The 18,735-nt window shown below is 50.5% G+C and overlaps 6 protein-coding genes across 6 annotated transcripts; 3 read left to right on the top strand and 3 right to left on the bottom strand.

Moving 5' to 3' along the window:
- Positions 1-2,694: 2,694 nt before the first annotated feature.
- LRP88_11789 (uncharacterized protein) lies at positions 2,695-2,948 on the top strand (the record flags this gene model as incomplete). Its single annotated transcript, XM_083248206.1, has 2 exons — positions 2,695-2,735; positions 2,789-2,948. The coding sequence occupies 2 exons, from the start codon at positions 2,695-2,697 to the stop codon at positions 2,946-2,948; spliced, it is 201 nt and encodes a 66-aa protein (XP_083095636.1).
- Positions 2,949-3,532: 584 nt separating this feature from the next.
- Positions 3,533-7,155, top strand: LRP88_11788 (uncharacterized protein; the record flags this gene model as incomplete). The annotated part of the gene is made up of 2 exons (XM_083248205.1): positions 3,533-3,660; positions 6,183-7,155. 2 exons carry the CDS (start codon positions 3,533-3,535, stop codon positions 7,153-7,155), a joined length of 1,101 nt encoding a protein of 366 aa, XP_083095635.1.
- Positions 7,156-10,352: 3,197 nt separating this feature from the next.
- On the bottom strand, positions 10,353-11,743 carry LRP88_11786 (major facilitator superfamily domain-containing protein; the record flags this gene model as incomplete). The annotated part of the gene is made up of 5 exons (XM_083248204.1): positions 10,353-10,456; positions 10,521-10,649; positions 10,706-10,753; positions 10,806-11,589; positions 11,642-11,743. The coding sequence occupies 5 exons, from the start codon at positions 11,741-11,743 to the stop codon at positions 10,353-10,355; spliced, it is 1,167 nt and encodes a 388-aa protein (XP_083095634.1).
- Positions 11,744-12,254: 511 nt separating this feature from the next.
- LRP88_11785 (aminotransferase) lies at positions 12,255-13,430 on the bottom strand (the record flags this gene model as incomplete). Its single annotated transcript, XM_083248203.1, has 1 exon — positions 12,255-13,430. The coding sequence occupies one exon, from the start codon at positions 13,428-13,430 to the stop codon at positions 12,255-12,257; it is 1,176 nt and encodes a 391-aa protein (XP_083095633.1).
- Positions 13,431-13,985: 555 nt separating this feature from the next.
- LRP88_11784 (ketopantoate reductase family protein) lies at positions 13,986-14,690 on the top strand (the record flags this gene model as incomplete). The annotated part of the gene is made up of 1 exon (XM_083248202.1): positions 13,986-14,690. One exon carries the CDS (start codon positions 13,986-13,988, stop codon positions 14,688-14,690), a length of 705 nt encoding a protein of 234 aa, XP_083095632.1.
- A 472-nt stretch (positions 14,691-15,162) lies between these two features.
- On the bottom strand, positions 15,163-16,647 carry LRP88_11783 (uncharacterized protein; the record flags this gene model as incomplete). Its single annotated transcript, XM_083248201.1, has 1 exon — positions 15,163-16,647. The coding sequence occupies one exon, from the start codon at positions 16,645-16,647 to the stop codon at positions 15,163-15,165; it is 1,485 nt and encodes a 494-aa protein (XP_083095631.1).
- Between the last annotated feature and the right edge of the window lie 2,088 nt (positions 16,648-18,735).

Below are 18,735 nucleotides of genomic sequence, written 5' to 3'. Positions count from 1 at the left end.
GGATGGAAGTGCTTCGTCGGAGTTTGCAACTAAATCCCCGAATGGGGGAGGCCGGACTCAACGGGAATACCGGTTCGGACAAGGATGATTCACACCTTCTGCCGAGAAAGGGCGTAAAAGACAATATGAATGGGCCTGAAGGCATAATAACGGAGCCATTGTTGCGCATTTCGCAGCGCTGAGTCATGGGGTTGAATTGCCATGAGTCCATGACTGACATTAACCTCATTTTGCTCATTATGTGGTAAGCTGCTCGGGGTAGTGCTTCTCTCTTCATATTATCTGAAGGGATTGCTATAGCCCATTGGACGCTGCTCAGACAGGATATGAGAAAAATGTGTTTGGGTCCTGTGTGATGTGCTCATCACCAGCTGACAAATGCCATTTCTCGTCATCACGATGCCCACATCTCTACGCAACAGATGCCAACTCAAGTCAGCAAACAACACATCTCGCTTTCAACTGATTTCCCCATCAAGATGGTTTCTGGACAGGATAATGTTGGTAAAAAATACTTCTGCCAATCATGTCGCAAGGAAGCAGACATCGACGGAAAGACGAATACAAAACCGCAAGGCCCAAAAGGCATACCGTGAGTTCCACAAATGGAGCTGAGCTAAGGTGCTGACCGAACCTAGGCGATAGAAAACGACAAAGACTGCAGGAGTTGGAAAGCAAGGTACATGCTCTAGAAAGTGCATCGTTTATACAGCTTTCAACGCCGCAGTCTATTGGCAACCTCGACACCACACCCAGTCAGAACATGGACGCGTCTCTCGGCCTTCTCGGAGATGCTCTGAACGGCGATTCATTACAGACATTTTCCAATGCAACAGCTGGTTTGATCGAAGCATCGGCTTGGACTGACGCCGACATGTGGCTGAATGAAGTGCAGCTAGATAGCAATATCGACATCAACAATGCTTCTAACGACACGGAAGAGCTATCTTCATTGAGACAGAATCATACTCCTGCCTACACAAGATCCACAACCCAACACACGCCCTATTTGACGACAGATGGAAAAGTCATACAGGTATCTCGCCCCAGCGGGAGCATGATGTCTTTCAGTCCTAGGGTTCTACGAGAATTCTACACATCACTACCAAAAACTGCAAGAGACGAGCTTCGAGAATTGGCAAGGGCGGGCGACTTCTCGTTTGTAGATGTCATCAAGTCACGCCTTGCTGAGAACAACCTATCCAATCGAGGTCCTGGACAAAGGACTTCGGGAGATTCAACATACTGTCCCTACCGGAACGTCTTGCACATTGCACGGTTCTCCTACTTTGCAGCACTATTCGCAAACTTTAGCTCGCTCGGCTTTGAATTTTCCTTATTCCTCGATGAGGCAAGCGTGTCTCCCTTTGTCGGCCGTTCCGATCTTGTTGATACCGACGTTCCCTCCAGCCTCCGGCCGTTGCCATCACAGCGTTCTATTTCCCATCACCCTTATATCGACTCGCTTCCGTTCCCCGAGTTTCGACGTCGGGCGCTGGCAGCTCTATCGACGGATCCGCCGCTATTAGATGAGGACAATCTCTGCATCGACTTGATGTTGAACGACGGACTTGTATGCTGGGGGTCGACAAGTGAGAATGGTATGGACCGTGGAACGCCCTGGGACAGTCGAAGCTGGGAAGCCAAGGGGTGGTTTCTGCGGAAATGGTGGTGGCTCGTGGGTGGCCAGGATGGAGAGCTCTGGCAATCGTCCACGTGGTGGGCGTCGCAAAGGGGAGAGAAGATATCGACGCGGGAGAGGAACACCGAAGGTAAGGATATCGCCGTGGGGGTCTACGTGGGTGGTACACCTTGATGTCGGTGAAGCTCTCGGGCCTCCATACCCAATTGGAGACTGACCACGGTGTGTTGTTGTCCCAGAACCGGGCTATCGGAAACAAGTAATCTGGCCAACTAATACCTTTACTTATCAAACGTTTTTCACGTGTCACCGCTTCAATACAACGGACAACGCCAACGTCGCGGTTATCCCGGCTAAGGAGCCGCACCAAGATGAGCCCACTCTCGAGCCATGTGGTGTAGACCCACGGGCAGAATCCGGGGTCGCACGAAATCGTCGACTTAGGGTCAATTGGCAAACGCGGGGAAGATTAGTCTAAAGATGCATTGTAGTATTGAGAGGCTCGAAGGATTGTTCTGGTGGTTGCTTCTTCTGCGCCGGGGTTGGACGAGGCGAGAATATCCCGGAAGCCCCGGTGTGGTTCCATGGTCACGGTATTGCGACACGAGGGCGAGCATGTTGGGCATTGATTCAAGGGATTGACGTCTGTGAGGTGAGGCTGGAAGAGGGCCATGTCATGATCAGATGAGCCCGTGTGTTAGAGATGATCCGATTCGTCGAGAGTGTGCGGCAATGCAAGATGACTTCCCTTTCAATCACTTCCAGGCCTCGCCACTGGCACCTCCCGGAGTCGCCCGACCAGGGTCTGACATGCGCCGTCACGGTACTGGACGGTGATCATCATGCCACCGGCAGTCGTAAGAAACGTTCGATATTAGACAGCCGAGGGTCGAATCATGAAATTGAAGCATTTGGAACATAATTATATAATACCACCGTTTCCCTCTCGGTTTTGCATCATCATCAAGCACAATTGCAATCATCCAAAGCATACAAGGCCACCATTGCCTGCAATCACCACCAAAACAATCACAACACCCACAATCTTCCCAATGCTTCCTGTTGTCAACTCCGCTGTTCCGGTCGGTTCCAAGTAAGATCACCAACTCATTCAATCCTAGCACCGCAAATACTGACCACTCCCAGGGTACTGCCCGTCGTTCTGGCCGTCGGAGGCGCCACAATAGCTGGCGGCCTCGCCCGATCGCAGCAGCGATTAAACCAATTCAACGCGGCGCAAAACAAGACACTCGCCGCGCCCGATGCCAAGTTTGTCAACGTGGTTCTCGAGTCGATTTTTGCATAGAGAAAAGAAAGCGGCGCTCGAAAAAGAGTGCGGGTACGATATGGATAGTGTACGACATAGGATAGAGCGAAAGTCTGGACGCATGCAGTTTGACATGCCTTTACGAATGATATTTTATGAACTTGTCTTGATTCATCATCGTCTGTGATAACCTCACCCGGCGTAGTATCTCATCTTCAGTCTTGACGTCACAGGCTTTAGCCTAGTAAAAAGACAATCTTGTCCCCAAGATCGCATTGTATGTAACTCGACAGCATTGTCTGTCAATGCATATGGTATATTTCGCCTGGAGTAATTGCATGCATCCAATGGCGGGCCAGGCCTCCGTGACTCCAAAATCTCGTCGCGATATCACTGTTTCTCACATCAAAACATTGGGTCTGCAACAAATGTGGCGTCCGATGCTTTGCGTGCTTGACACGGTTTTTCAACACGCTAGAACAGGGCCGATGTCTAAGATTACGTAGCTCAAGACTGTTGGGGTAAGGGAGATGATAAACCGGCCATTTCTTGCTATGTCCTTATCATCGAGTCCGCTACATCCGGCGAGGCCACATTCGATCGTTACGCGGAACCCCTCGACAATGAGATTAAATATCGCATTGGTATTCACTTGCGGCGCATTTTTGGCGTCTGCATATCCTCGTCCACATCGCCTATTCTCGCGATTGATCGTGTTTGGCGACAGCTTCAGCGACAATGGCAATGGGGCGTGGGTCGCAAGCAACGGAACGTGGCCGGTAGATCCGGCCTACTTCAACCACTCCTTTTCGTAGGTCAGCATCCTCATCCTCATCCCTCCCATCCTGACTGTCTAGAAATGGCCCTAAATGGAACGATATTGTCGCCGAAGTTCTGGATCTCGAGCTCATCAACCTTGCTACTGGAGGCGCTACCACAGACAACAACTTTGTGGCTGGCGGCACCGGAGCCAGCTCAACAATCCCAGTTCCTTCTGCCGATGACCAGATCACTGCTTTCTTGTCGCGGGATAAACCAACGGCAACTGACGTCTTTGTCCATTGGATCGGAGCCAACGACATCCTCTTCAATACGAATATCACGGGCATAGAGGTCACCAGTCTGATCTCAAAACATGTGAACCGATTATATCGTGCAGGAATACAGAATCTTATCCTGGCCAATTACAACAATGCCACGACCTTTCCGGCGACGTACAACTCGTCCGACTACAACGTCCCTAGCGTGCAGGCCTTTGTCGGCGATCTAACCATCGGGCTGATAGACATCGCCGCCGGTTATTCAGGGTTCTTCCGAACCGCCGTTGTTGACATAGGCGCTCTATTCCTGGATATTATGGAGCGACCAACAAGGTACAACATTGACCAGAAATACATCGATCCGCCCACAGCATGCTTGACGGGTGTGTACACAAGCGAGGGGGTACCACGGCATTTATGCAGCGATCCCGAGCGTCATCTGTTCTTTGACTCGTATCATCCTGTCAAAGAGGTGCATGCGATGATGGCGAAAATGTTTATCAAAGCAATTCAAGGCTTGAGTCGCGGACGTTAGGACCCTGGCATGCTCGCGTCAGCATGCAGCGGCAGATGGGATAAGCAGCTGACGCGAGTGAATGCGTGCGGTGAGCAGGACTTTTATGATTTTTGTTATAAAATGAAAGACACGTTGATAGACATGAACTCAAGCTCACAACATTTTCATCTCTTTCAACTACCCAATCTGTATTACCGAAACCAGAGCTCTGCACCATGGCATCTTTCGGCTTCCACACCACCTCTGACCAGGCCTGCGAGGCCTTCAAAGAAAACATCACCGGCAAGACAAGTAAGATAAAACCAAACTGTTCATCGCTTTTGTATGTACTAAGGAGGAACAGTCGTCATTACAGGCGTCAGTCCAGGATCCCTTGGCGCTGACACAGCCCGGGCTATCCTGGCCCAATCCCCTGCCAAGCTCATCCTGGCCAGCCAGACAGAGTCAAAGCTGCACGAGGTCATCAAATCTCTTGATACTACTGCGGGGTCTTCTGTTTATCCCCTGGTTCTGGATCTTGCCTCACATGATGCAGTTCGCAAGGCTGCTGCCGAGCTTTCGGCGTATGTCGATGTTATTGATGTAATTATTTGCACCGCGGGAGTCATGGCTTTGCCTTCGTACCAAAAGTCCAAGGATGGTGTTGAGATGCAGTTTGCGGTCAACTATCTTGGTCACTTTTTGTTCATCAATCTCTTGGTCGACAAGCTTCGTGCTGGGGACACTACCGTGGTCACTTATACCAGCGAAGCCCACACGCGCGCTGATCTGGGCTTCCTGGATGACTTGACCTACAGTGAGGGAGAGAATTACGAAAAGTGGACTGCTTACAGCAATTCCAAGGCCTGTGACATTCTGCTTTCAATTGGGTTGGTCGAGAAGTTTGGCAAACGCGGCCTTCGCTCGTTCAGCGTCGATCCGGGCGTTATCGTCAGCACGGCATTGACTCGAAGTGTGCCCCAAGAAGATTTCCGAGCTATGGGTATGATATTCCTCCACTTTATTATGCGATATTTGCTGAGATGTAGCAGGGTGGGTTGATGAGAAGGGCAACTTGAATTCTGCCATCAAGGTCAAGACGTTGGCTAAGGGCGCTGCCACCGGCATCATCGCTGCTTTTGATCATAGCATTTCTAGTAGGTTTTGAACTGCTCGCTTGCGAGATATACCAAGACTGACAATTATTTTAGATGAGCAAGGATACTTTCTCGCTGACGGAGCTCTCACCGAGCAAGGCCTCTTGCCAGCTGCAGTCGATCCCGTCATAGCGGCAAAGCTGTGGGGTATCAGCGAAAAGCTGGTGAAGTAGTTAGTTATGGTTCAAAAGGTGAACTGGATTGAGGTTGGAATAGGAATCTTGTTTTGAGTTGATCATGGCAACGAGACACAATTGGCTCATCATGATGGACTATCAGTTATCCCGATGCCGGCTGCTGCCTGCTTACTGCTTACGCCTCATCTTGGCACAAAAACTGACAGTTCTTCTTTTGAATTATTCCTACTTCTACATATGACAATGGCACAGTGCCTTCTTTCCATCCAAAATGGCTCTTTTCGGCTCCAGGCACCTGAGCGGGACAGCCGAACTCAAGACCCCTCGGCCAGAGACTGGATGAAGTCACATCTTGACGACATATGCCTTGAAACGTTTCAGACATCATCCCCTCAGCTACAGCCACATCACCGCAGCCATGGAAACTTTGGTAGACTGCCTAGGAATCTCAGGTCACAGTCTCGTCTAGTGAGCCCAGATGGCGTCGTCGCCATTACAAGCCCTCGAAACTGGTATTCTCAGTTGACAGGCAAACGTGCCGCTGTCCATGTGGAACCCGAGCATCGGGACTTCCGGAGTCCGTTCTTCACGCTGCCTGTCGAAATAAGACTCTCCATCTATCGCCATCTGCTCATTACAAAGGGCCTCGCTGTTCTTTGCCCAGACCCGGACGGCTTCCGTGTTTTACCCCGAGAGTACTACGATGGACACTTTAGGCTATACCCTGAGATCCTCGCGACTTGTCGTCAGATCAACCGAGAAGGCACTTCGGTTCTATACTCGGAGAATGTGTTTCGACGGGAATTTCTCTGGAGACGCACTTGGACCAAAACTGGACGCAAACCTTTCCCGCGCTTCGAAAGCTCTCCGCTCAAAGAGGCCAATCTACAATGTATCTCACGAATTCGCATATTCCGAACCTACCACCAATGGTTCCGTGATGGAAGCCTCAAAGTCTTGCACGACTTTCCAAACTTGAGGGAGTTGCAGGTGCACATTGACGACAACGACATCTGGGGCGACCTCAACCCGGATAGTCACTGGAAGGATAGCATGAGGGCCATCAACCGTGACCGTCCCGAGTTGGCCTGCGTTAAGACCCAGATCCGACTCCCCTTTGACCGACGCTATCACGATTGGTGTGATCGCTGCACGAATAGACGCCTTGACTTCAGTGTGCACAGGATCAAGAAGGATGAGCTTGAGCAGTGGATACGGAGCGAGGGCCTGTTTGCTGGTCGGGAACTGTTTTGGTCTTTCAGCACGCAGACTTCTGAGTATTGTGGACCGTCCTGCATCGTTGCACTCACAGTTGATAGCAGCCGCAGGGGGACAGATACCATCGAGTGTCGCATTGAAGGAGACGGGGACACCGAGTACACTACAGAGCCAGCCTACCTTGACAAAGAGGTCTAGGCCAGAGGATAAGCAAGGATCATTTTGAATAGTTAAATATGCAATAACCACATCGCAATCAGACAAGTAGAACACGGTGAATCTTCACGATCCTCAATATTAGCGGTACCTCCCTAGATGCTTCAGGGGGACAACGGAAGCCATCATTTAAGCTTTTGAGGCACAAATTAGTGGCGCCTCGTGCTGTTTTCTGGCGTCTAGCCCCCGTACATGTACGCGAATAACATCAAGCCCAGAGTCGGCGAAATAGTATATTGACTTTTCTGAAAATACGGTGTGCAAACTATTGCTTTCCAGACTCGAGCCGGGCCGGAACGATGCCTGAATCGGCGGTGAAGCATGACTCGAGTTGGAACTGACGTCGTTCTGACGCAGTCAAAGCGCTCCTCTCGACGAATTGGGGAGTGTCATCAGCCTCGCGCCATATCAGATTGTTGCAATGACAGGCCTCAAAAAAGGATATTATAAGTGTAATATCCCTTCAAGGTGTCTCTTAATGAGCTGTCAATTAACAACAGCCGTTTGAGTAACACTTTACTCTTCCCCCCTCGGAATGAGATCATGGCGATGAATTACAGACCTATCAAGCCTGCTCCCCCGATGGATGGGAGCCATCGAGTCGACAAATCAAGTCGATCAGCACCAAAGAGACCACCAGCAACCAAGACAGCTTGCTGGGGCTGCCGCAAGCGAAAAGCCAAGGTATGTCATCCACTGGACTATTTCACAAAGACAGGCGAGCTCACGTTGTGGTCCAGTGTGACGGGCAGCGACCAGCATGTGCAAACTGCATAAAGTCCACCAGAGAATGTGTCTACGACACCAATAACAGGGATTCAAATACACGAGCTCTTCAGCTCGCAAACCAAGAGCTTCGGGAGCAACTAGACGCCTCAAATCTACTTTTGAGACAGCTAGCGTCAGGTGCACCAGAAGTCCGAGGTCCCATTCTCGAGTTTTTGGCGGGCAACAAGCAGCCCCAGGAGATCATTCGAGCTCTAAGGATCGATAACAGCCTTGGGCTTCGACCCAAGGCGTCGGAGCGGCGGCAAGGTACGTGACGCTTGCAGAAACTCATCCCCTGCTTTACCTCCATCTGCCAAGGTTCTCACACCAACTTGCAAGACAAGATCGTATATCGATTGCTGGGCTCACAGACTCCGGACTCGACGATTCATTACAAGACGGGAAGTGAGAAAGACTATGTGCCGTTGTCGCTGCCGACCCCGGCCAACTCAGTTACTGATTCCACCGTCTTGCCCACATTTGGTCAGTCTTCATGGCATCCTACTCGGACAGATTCTTCAGGAACCCCGGTTTCCAATATTCTGGATAACTCTCCTGTAATAAGCTTGTCTGTATTGCCTTGTGACTGCCTGCTAACATGAGCAGATGCTACTGCAAGGGCCTTCCTCTCTCGAAGCTATGGCATCTAGCTTTGCTCCTCGGAACGCCATCACAGTTAAGCCGTACTTACAAAGTCCAGCTCTCATACCCGAAGCATCTCGGATCAAACGAGAGAGTCTCTTGTTTGTATTTCCCTTGTTTAATCGTTTGGATTGTCTCTTGGGTGCTCCCGTGGACGACCACGATGCGACTCCGGACCCCCCCAGAGACACAGATCAAACGATTCGCTGCTTTTCATCCACGGGGGCTTATCGAGGAGCGCCACCTTTTAATATTCTCAACTCTCACAGTTCCTACTCATCTCCTATCCTTGATCAGTTGGCCAGTCTCGGCGAACCGAGAGTACCTGTGCAAACCGATCAAAGTCTAGCTGCCTTTCTCAGAATCCACTCCAACTACGGGAATTCTTTTGGCAATCTTCCACTCTCCAGCAGCATCCGAGCTAACAACTACCCTCCAGAAGTTCAGCATGCCCAACTCCGAAACTTTACAGTACCTATATGGGCTGTGACAACACTGAACACACTACCTGACCCAGGTGGCCTGAGAGAAGCGTTTACCAGCGTGTACAACGAGGCGACGACGTTACTCCAAGAAGGCGCTGCTCTTGACAAGGTAGTTGGGACACATCCTGAGATAGCAGCATTATTCGACGAAGACGTGTTTGACAAGTCGACTATTCTTTCAAAATGGGCTGCACAGATGGTGCATAGCGTCAAGCTCAAAGGTATTTCCGCTATGGAGATGTAGCTCGAGATCTAGAAGCTTATCGAGTCACAGGATACGACTTTACCTGTTTTGCATCGATGTACGTCTTCTGGTATCTGATGCGGTGGATGATCAGTCCATCTCCCGAGACATATGGCGCCATGCCAGAATGGATCAGGCCAACGCGAGTACTCCTACTCCTATGGGCAATGTACCATGCTAACTTGCACAGGCCAAACCAACTCTTTATACCTCATATCAATATGGTCGACTTTGCCATCTGGCCAGCCTTCCGCGAGCTTGTGGTTCAGCTACCATCTATGCAAGAGCACATGGAGTGGCTTATCGACTTGTCCAACTCGATTCAGTGCGAGTGGCCATATGAGCTCGATCAAGCACTATACAAAGATGAAGCCACTGGAAGTATTTATCTCGTTGACTTGGCCAAGGTATGCTGCTCTTTATGGATTTAGACAACAATGCTAACTGGCAGTAGCAACATGTGTGGACTCTGGGGTGCTGGTCCGTAGGCCCGACATTTCGGAGTTACTTTTTGAACGCCGATAACTATATAAATATTAGAGTTGAAGACCTGGAAGTTGGTTCATCCGCATATACTGAACTGGGGCGAGAGATGTGACAGGGAGTGACGACATCAACTCTACAGGAGAGGGTGTAAATTTGAACAAGTTTTGTATATTAAGAAACTTAAACGCTTTTTAATTACACAAATTGATGGTTTTCTTCTATCCTCTCTAAGATGTGGCAAAGTGTCCCTGCACAAGCGGCTCGTCATGTCGCGACAATCATGCTTGAAGCCTGGGCAAGCTTTTGACAGAACGGGCTCCGTTTCCGAAGGGCTTCTCCGTATCGAATAAAAACAAACGGTATCAGTGCAAGCCCCAAGGTGACAAATGCAAGAAGTGAGCATGCCCACTGGACCCCAAGTTTGTTATACATCTGGTGTGCCGCCAGGGGTAGGCAGACAGCTGTGATGGACCGCAGCGTGCTAGCAGATGCTTGTGCAGAGGCAGAGAATTGCCTGTAAGCGTCGGTGATATAGTTTAGCAGCGCTATGAAGATTATGAGATAGCCAGTTCCGAAGAATAGGCCTGAAACTGCAGGCACTGCTGGATGAATGCTCGGGTAGGCTGTCCATCCCAGCCAGAATAGAGATATGACGATCCTAGGTTATATCAGCACTCTGATGAAAAAGTAAAATTTGGATACCGTTACTAACATTGGGCCACCTGCACAGGCAAGAGGGAGTCGACGATATTCAATCTTGGCGGCCCAAGGCGCACCCGCTTTCATGGCCGAAGAGTGGTAAGCACTATACCAGAGGAAGATCACAAGAGCAAGAACAGAGCCAGCGGTCACTATAATTTTGTCAATGCTTCGCGGGGTATCTTAATGTAAGGTTTGATCAACTTACCAGGTAGAAAAGTCAAGCCGACTTCACCATACGACAGCCCATACACCCCTGCCAGTAGTGAGAAAGAATTCGTAATGCAACAGCAAAGGAAAAGACTAACCTTGAAAGATGATCGGGTATGCTTGAAAGAATAGGTACAGCGTCGAATAGATCAGCGCCAGGTAAAGGGCTGAAAAGAGAACGACTGGTTCCCTCGTGATCATGACAAAGGGTCTTGAAAAGATGGTTCCGAGTTCCTGCAGAAGCTGATACTTTTTCTTTTCTGGGCATGGCAACTCTAACGATATGTCGTCGCCATTTTTTCTGGCATACTTTTTCTTGAGGACGGGGACATACGTCTCCGGGAGAAATACCACAAGGGGGAGGCAGACGCCGGCAATGGCGAGGCCGATCCAGAAGGTTAATCTCCAAGAGACTCCGGTTGAGTATCCCGAGATTATAGGTCCAAAAGGCGGCGTCATCGAAGTGGCACACATAAAGTAGGCCATCGACCTGCCTCTGGGCTCAGGGCGATCATATATATCGGCAAATAGTGGCCCGACAACGGCGTTTGGGGCTGCAGCCGCTATGCCGCACAGGAGGCGAAACAGTAGCAACGTGCCATAGGTAGGGCTTACGGCGCAGCAGAGCGTAAAGATCATGTAGGCGAGGTACGTGCCAATGAGCACGAGACGGCGGCCGACATGCTCGCTTAGAGGCCCAAAGATGAGTGGCCCAATCGCAAACCCAAGCATGTAGATCGAGTTAAGGAGGACAAGCTGCAATGGAGCAGTGACGGAAAACTCTTTGGCTATGTCGCTTGCGGCCCCAGAAGGTAACGACGAGCCGAGGGCGCTGTTGACGATAATGGCGACACCTGCTGCAACGACCCGGGCCTTTTTCACCTATAGTCTCTGGTTAGACACAACACAAAAGAATCATGGGTTAGTTGCTCACATTAGAAAAATTGACAGGGTTCTTGTCGTCTGGGAGGTTGACGGACTCGTAAGGGTCTCGCCAGAGACTCGCTCCCGGCGCCGACGCAATCTCAACAGCCATTCTCCAAGATGGGTAAGGACTGCAACGATTGCAGGGCCGTAAAGAAATCTTAGAGTAACAAATAAAAAAGGATTCGATGTCAACAAAATCTCCTTCCGCTGATAGGCCTCGCCTCTTTTCGCCTGCAGCTCACGCCCTACGCCCCACGGATGACATTCGGCGGCATGCCCCCGATTTCACACCTGAATGACATGCCCGATCTCGGCCTCGGTAACGCCGTCGTAGTTGATGTTGTTTGGACTTTAGGGAGATAGCTGTCAGCATTGAAAATAGCTTATCGATTGGCTATATCATGTACCTGCCTGCGTGGTGCAAGAATAAATTGCTGGCCTACACATGTTTCTTGTGAAGATGATCTTTTGGATATTAGAGCATTAGGTGAAGCTTTATTGTTACGCACAACGCAGTCGCCAAAATACTGACATAAAATCTCATGCTTCATGATCTCGATGCAGACTTTTATTAACAGAGAAATACCCTTCATTGATGCTTTTCCATGACCAGTTCTATTTTAAGACTCTTCTACAATATCGGCCCAGCTGTTCTCTTCCCGACCATACATGATGTCCGACATCCGCTCCCTGAGCAGAGAGACATGTCGTGCCGAATCCATGGCGACCTCGATAGTCTGCCCATTATACATGATCTCACTGACCTCCTGTATCCAGAAAGCGGTGCCGACCACAAAGGCACCAATCAGTCGGCTCTCATGAGAAGCACTTTCCACCTCAGCCATGGTGATGACTCTCTCAAAGACTTCGCACTCCATGTCCTCCTCTGCTTTTCTGGGGGCAAACATCTCGCGGCTAAGGTCAATGATGCTGCGTCTCGTGTTGCCTGCCAGGATAAGGTTGTTCTCGTCTAATGGAGAAGTGACCATCTCGAGGGTGCCAGAAGCTGTCTTCCACATGACAAAGATGTTGGTGGAACCAGCCTCGGTGATTTGGCGGTCAGGACCATAGAGCCATAGAACTTGATCGTAGCCCTGCTTCTTTGCAAGAGCATGCTCGACGAGAGCTGATCCATAGTTGCCTCCAACCTTGGCAGCTCCAGTGCCTCCAGGCCACGCTCTGACTGCCGACTCACTGCTAGCGAGCAGCCTAGTTCCGGGCGCGGTGCCTCCATTAAGAGCAGCAGGCTTGGGAGGTGGCCAGTATACCATAAAGATGTACAGCGCGGCCTCATCTGGGACCTTGAAGCCCAAACTCGAATCCGTTCCGATCATGGTCGGTCTGAGGTAAAGTGCAGACCCAGGCTTATCCTTAGGGAGCCATTTGGGTGCCTCAAGGATGCACAGTTTTCGGATGAGCTTGAGAAGTTCTTCAGGATCGAAACCAGGTAGGGAGATGCGAGTCGCCGACTTGAGCATGCGCTCGCAGTTGTATAGGGGGCGGAAGAGGCGTAGACGGCCGTCGTACCCGCGAAACAATTTCATACCCTCGAAGCACTGGGTTGCATATTGCAGGGCGCTGGCGGAGGGCATTAGAGGGACCGGACCGTAGGGGACCACTTGGGGGTTGGCCCAGCCTTGGTGAGCAGTCCAGGTAGCCACTACCATACGATCCGTCGAGACCTTCAAACTCGCAAGTTCGGGACTGTCAACATCTGGAACAGGCTTAGGGGTGTCATTTGCTTTAATCTCAAGCTTGGAAGCGTCCAAGGGCGCAAGAGGGGATTCGGCTACCATGATTGCTTCGGACTTGATCAGCAAGAGTTGGTGATGGAATTTTACTCGGCAACTGAAAGAAAGAACCGCCAGCTACATAGCAGAATGAGACTCATTAAAAATACCCAAAGAGCCTCTTTAGTCCTTGATATCGGCTCCACAAGACACGTAGATAGTCAGGGCGTAGGGCGTAGGGCGGCTTTCCAGCTGACAAACATTCTGTTATCGTTAGACATTTTGACACCTTTTCCACATCTTTCCATGACATTTGGCAATTCCTGTGGAACTTGAAATCATTTTTGCAATGGCAACCAAGTTGAAAAGGGCGTGCATGACGTGTAGCCGTGGTAGCATCCCCACGGCATGTAGATATAAAGGCGTGGGGCGTAGGGCGTGCCACGAGAGCGAATATCGGCTTTGGATCTAGCGTCCGATTCTGCGTCTGGATTAGACCCGACTTGGTATAGACATTCCTGGGCCTGTCTCCTAAAGACTACTATCACTGGAAATTTGCGAGTTTCTAGTTTTCGGAACGTTCCAGCTTCCACAAACATCGTCACTTGCTAGTTCTCAACCATGGCTCCCCCCTATACGGATATGTCCGTCTTGATATACGGAACTGGTAGTATCGGAGCCATCTTCGCCTACCTCTTATCCAAGAGTATCCCGGAGGAGAGTATTTACGCCATCTGCCGTTCCAACTACGATGCCGCCAAGGAACAGGGCTTCACCATCGATTCGGATCTGTGGGGAACTGGCCTATCCGTACGCCCATGTATCGTGCGCTCTGTCGAAGAGGCTGTCGAGTCATCACCTCAGCCATTCAGATGGCTTCTAGTTGCGACAAAGGCTACTGTCGATTGTCCCGAGGTTGAGGCCATCAAGCCTGCTGTCACGCCCAACACAACAATCGTCATCCTGCAAAACGGCATAGCCATTGAAGAGCCATTCCGAACTGCATTCCCTCAAGCACCCATCCTCAGCGGTGTTCTTTACACACCCGTCAGCCAGACAGGGCCTACCGCCTTCACGCACGGGACTCTGGACGAAGTGTTCCTGGGAACATTTCCGGCCGACGCCCCTGTCGTTCATATGAACGCTTGTGCCAAGTTCACTTGCCTTGTGAGAACAGGAGGCGCAAAGGCCCACCACGTCACCGACATTCAGATCGAGCGATGGAAGAAGCTTCTCATAAACGGATCTGAGAATCCAATCTGTGGCCTCTGTCGTCTCCGAGACGCCGAGTTCTTCCGGAGCTCTTGTGGTGGACGGCCTTTATGAGGGATGTCATGTCAGAAATTGCGGCGGCTGCGCGAGCTGCTGGCTATACTTCCATTAACGAGAGAGTAGTTCAAGAACAGTTGGAACTGTTGACTATAAGGCCGCTGCCTGGAGTTATGCCCAGCATGATGGCTGACGTGCTTGCAGGGCGGCAGATGGAAGTTGATGTTATCTTGGGAAATACGGTCAAAATTGCTCAAAAGCACCGGGTGGCTACTCCACTGTTAAAAGCACTGCTTGCTCTTACTACTGCTCTCAACAAAAGCATTGTAACAGAAGCTAGATAGATGATGTGTTGTAAGGAGAAAGTCACGGCACTAAAAGATTCGATCGGGCACTTGCAGAATTTTAGTTTCCTCAGCTTTGTTTCAATTTCACATGTTTATCAGACTCTGTTTCTAGAGCACGAGAACTACTAACTACTCTGCTCATCGTTTTGTTCTCATAGTGCGAGTGGATTCAGCCTGTTGCGTTACTTCCTCAACAGTAACCACTCGGCATTCGTCTCCGCCACAGTGTCTCTACCACCTCGTAGCCCCCGGTTGGTACACTGAATCACCACCCGCTTGTAAGTCATCAGACTAGGAGTCCCATTATCCTTGACCTCCAAGACGATGTGGTACTCCTGTCCCTTCTTCAGGGGCTTACCGCTTCGTTGCTCGAGACACGAGACCTCAGGGGGTGGAATCGGCACCTCCACCTTGCGCCCCAAACCCTCTAAGTCGACGTCTTTGATCTCGAGGTCAGGGACCATTTCCCCGAGGAGACCAGAGACACCAGTTGGTTCCCTATACTGGAACCAATGAAACTTGACCTCTCCACCATCTGGGTCGTAGCTCTTGGAAGCATCCAGGACAATCTTCTCACCAGCCTCCACCTCGATGAGCAGCGGCTCAGGTCCCCCAGTACTGTCGTTGACAAACACAACAGGAGCGTGATTGGCATCTTCAAACTTTTCCGCCAAGGTCCACTGCATTCGAGCGGCAAAGTCATTCTGGAAAGCCGGACGCCATCGCCAAATGGTAGCCCAGTTGCTCACATAAGTCTTGCCGTCAATTCCCACAGCAGCTTCGACGGCATCCGCAAAGTGCCTGCCACTCATGCTGGGGTCAAAATATGTATATCGGCCACCCCAGCTACCCCAGTGGGGATGCTCAGGAGACCCGAGGCCGTTCTGGATGAGGTATAGAAAGGTGGGCGTGTCGCCTTCAACGAGGAACTTGAAGTCGGGGTATTTCTTGCCCAGGGGACCAATCTGAATATTCTCTTTAATCCACTCCCTCGTGAACTGGCTTGGATCTGAGCCGCCCACGTCGGTAGGACCCGAGATACCTGTCCATGTTGCGCAGTAATACTGGCACCAGCCGTGGATGGAGCAGATGTAAAAGATGTCTGGATGCTTGATCCTCATCCACGCACCCGTGTCGACTTGGTCAGAGATGGCATAGACTCTGAGCTTCGAGCGGAAATAGGCACTCTCGGAGGGAGTTCTCGTCTTGTCGATATAAGCGACGGCCTGTGCAAGAGGATTGGCACCGCCCCAGCAGAGAACCCAGAGCGGCTCCTCGGACTCGTCGACGCGGTTGATGAGCAGTTCAGAGCCACCGGATAGTGGTACGTCGGGTTCTAGGGCGAGCTTCCCATACACGGGCGGTCCGCTCCTGATCATATCGCGAAGAATCTGAGGGTCAGGGTACTGATTCTCCGGATGGGCGTGGATATTCAGATTGGCCACAACCTCGGCGTATCCGTTGACAATGTCTTCAATCTCTTGAGGTGCCACGCGGGACATCATGTGTGTGGACGTGCATGCCACGAGACCCCTTGTGTCGAACTCATTGCTGTAGAGAAGGTAACGGACCAATGACTCGGAGTCGTCGGGCTCGTTGGTAATGTCGGTGAGGATAAAGACCCTCGTCTTGTTCTTACAAACGCGGAGCTTGGCTTGTTGAGACATGGTGAAATATTGCGAATGGGGTGTTTGTCTTGAAGTGAATGGCTACGACAGACATGGTCGTGATCATATATATAGTCTCTTGACATCGTGAATACGAATAGATGCGAATAATCTAACGCGGAATGGCAATAGACAAGATGCCTCCCCCGCATAAAAGATGTCCACTTAGACCTCCCCACGGCGCTTAACCTTGCCTTTCATAGAGCACAGTTAAACCGGCGGCTCATTAGGGAACAGCTAACCCCACCATTCTGCCTGAATGAGCCGCTAGCAATATCTGATCACGAGCTTCGGTGAGAGATGGGCCGAAGGCTGCTGATAGACAAAATCAAACCTGCATCAAGGCTTTGACTCCATAGCCATGCTAGAGACTCGTGTGTGACCAGCTTGTGACCTTAAGCCATGGCCTGCCAATCGGCGAAATGCCTCGCCGACAATGACGGTTGCTTACTCGTTGAGCGAATTGAACTTTTAAGGTATTTGTTTTGCCTATCCTTGTAGTCGAAAATTATTCCATTTACTAGTGTATTCAATCATAGTTCATACGAAGGTTAAAACCCTTTTAGACTATCTCAATAACCTCTGTAAATGTACAACGACCTCTGGGCATGTATGGCTTCATCCCGCACGAGCCAGCTCTAGGCATCACCGAGCATGCTAACTCCAGGCAGTCATGCATACAAAACATGGGTTATACTAATCCCGCTCCGTTTCCGGGTTGGTTCTCAACCAAGATTTTCATCAAGACAATCCTGACTCACCTCAGAATTTAATCACAGATACAACATGGAGCAACTCGCACCGGAAATCCTCTCGAGTATCGCCTTGTGCTTGTGGGAGGACTCGGAAGAGTCACTAGCCCCATTCGCAACTTTGTCTCGGCAATGGCAGCCTTACATCGAGGCTCAGACGTTCCGGCGCCTATTCTTAAACCCAACCAGACTATCAGAGGCGATAAGTCAAAACCTTCTTACTCCAACGCGTCTTTCCTATCTTCGCTACTTGCGGTGCGAATTCATTTTTCCCGCCCATGAAACTGATTCCACAAATCCGGACGACCCGGATGATGAGACCGTCTTTGTCAAAACGGTTAATCAACTCTTCAACATATTGAGCAAAACACCACCTTGCAAGGATCCCCTAGTCTACCTCTGTCTCGAAATCCCAGTACCTGGTGTTTTTGGGTCTTCAGAACAGTATGCTAGTGACTACGGGGAACCTGTAGACTACCCGTTCGTGGCTCAAGGACAAGTGCGGACATCATATCTGGACTTCCCGCCAGGCTATGAGGCAGAGCTTCCAGAACTGCCCATGGTGTACAAAATGTCAACGAGTCTCATCTCAAGAAGCGTCGTCTTTTCTCCACGTTCGATCTGTTTAATGGCAAGCAAGATGCCCAAGTTGAGAAAAGTGAACTGGGAGCTCAGCGATGCGGAGAAACTGGATACAGCCGTCAGAATACAGCAAAGAAACGGTAAGTCTCATAAGTTTTACCCCTACAGTTTGCCCACAACTAATTGTGCTTTTCATAGGTCTTGCCAGCACACTCCAGATACTTCCAATGTCCCTCGAAATGTTTCATCTCACATATGTTCGGGAACTACCAAGCAACCACTCTTTTCAACCTCCTAGTATCATCCCACCCGACTCCCAACAAGATCCTCTGAGCGAAGCACTCTGCAAGTTTACGCAAAGGATAGGGCTTAAAGACTTTACCTTTTCCGGCAGCATCGACCATTCCATATTCTGGTCTTCATCGGAGAGTTCAAATGAGCAACCCTACTGGCCAAGTCTCAAGTCAATAGATCTCTACCCTCACGAGGTCCTCCCCTCAGGGGAATGGCTTACCATGCAGAGACCCGGCAGTCGCCTTCCCCCGAGCGTGATGATACATCTCGCAGCCGACATTCCAGGCGAAGGACTCGAACGTCGTTTCCGAGACTATCCCGTCCACTCTCTCATGGATGGCTTCTTCCGCAGTATGGGAAAATGTGTAGCCCGCATGCCAAAGGTCGAGTACTGTTCTATCAGTTTCAGCGACGCATGGCTCTCAAATCTCCATTTCTGCACAGAATTTCCCGAGATTCC

This window comes from Fusarium phalaenopsidis (assembly GCF_050370095.1).
Source record: "Fusarium phalaenopsidis strain FUZ10S chromosome Unknown contig_32316, whole genome shotgun sequence".
In the NCBI taxonomy this organism is placed as follows: Eukaryota; Fungi; Ascomycota; class Sordariomycetes; order Hypocreales; family Nectriaceae; genus Fusarium; species Fusarium phalaenopsidis.
This window is presented reverse-complemented; position numbering and strand designations above follow the sequence as displayed.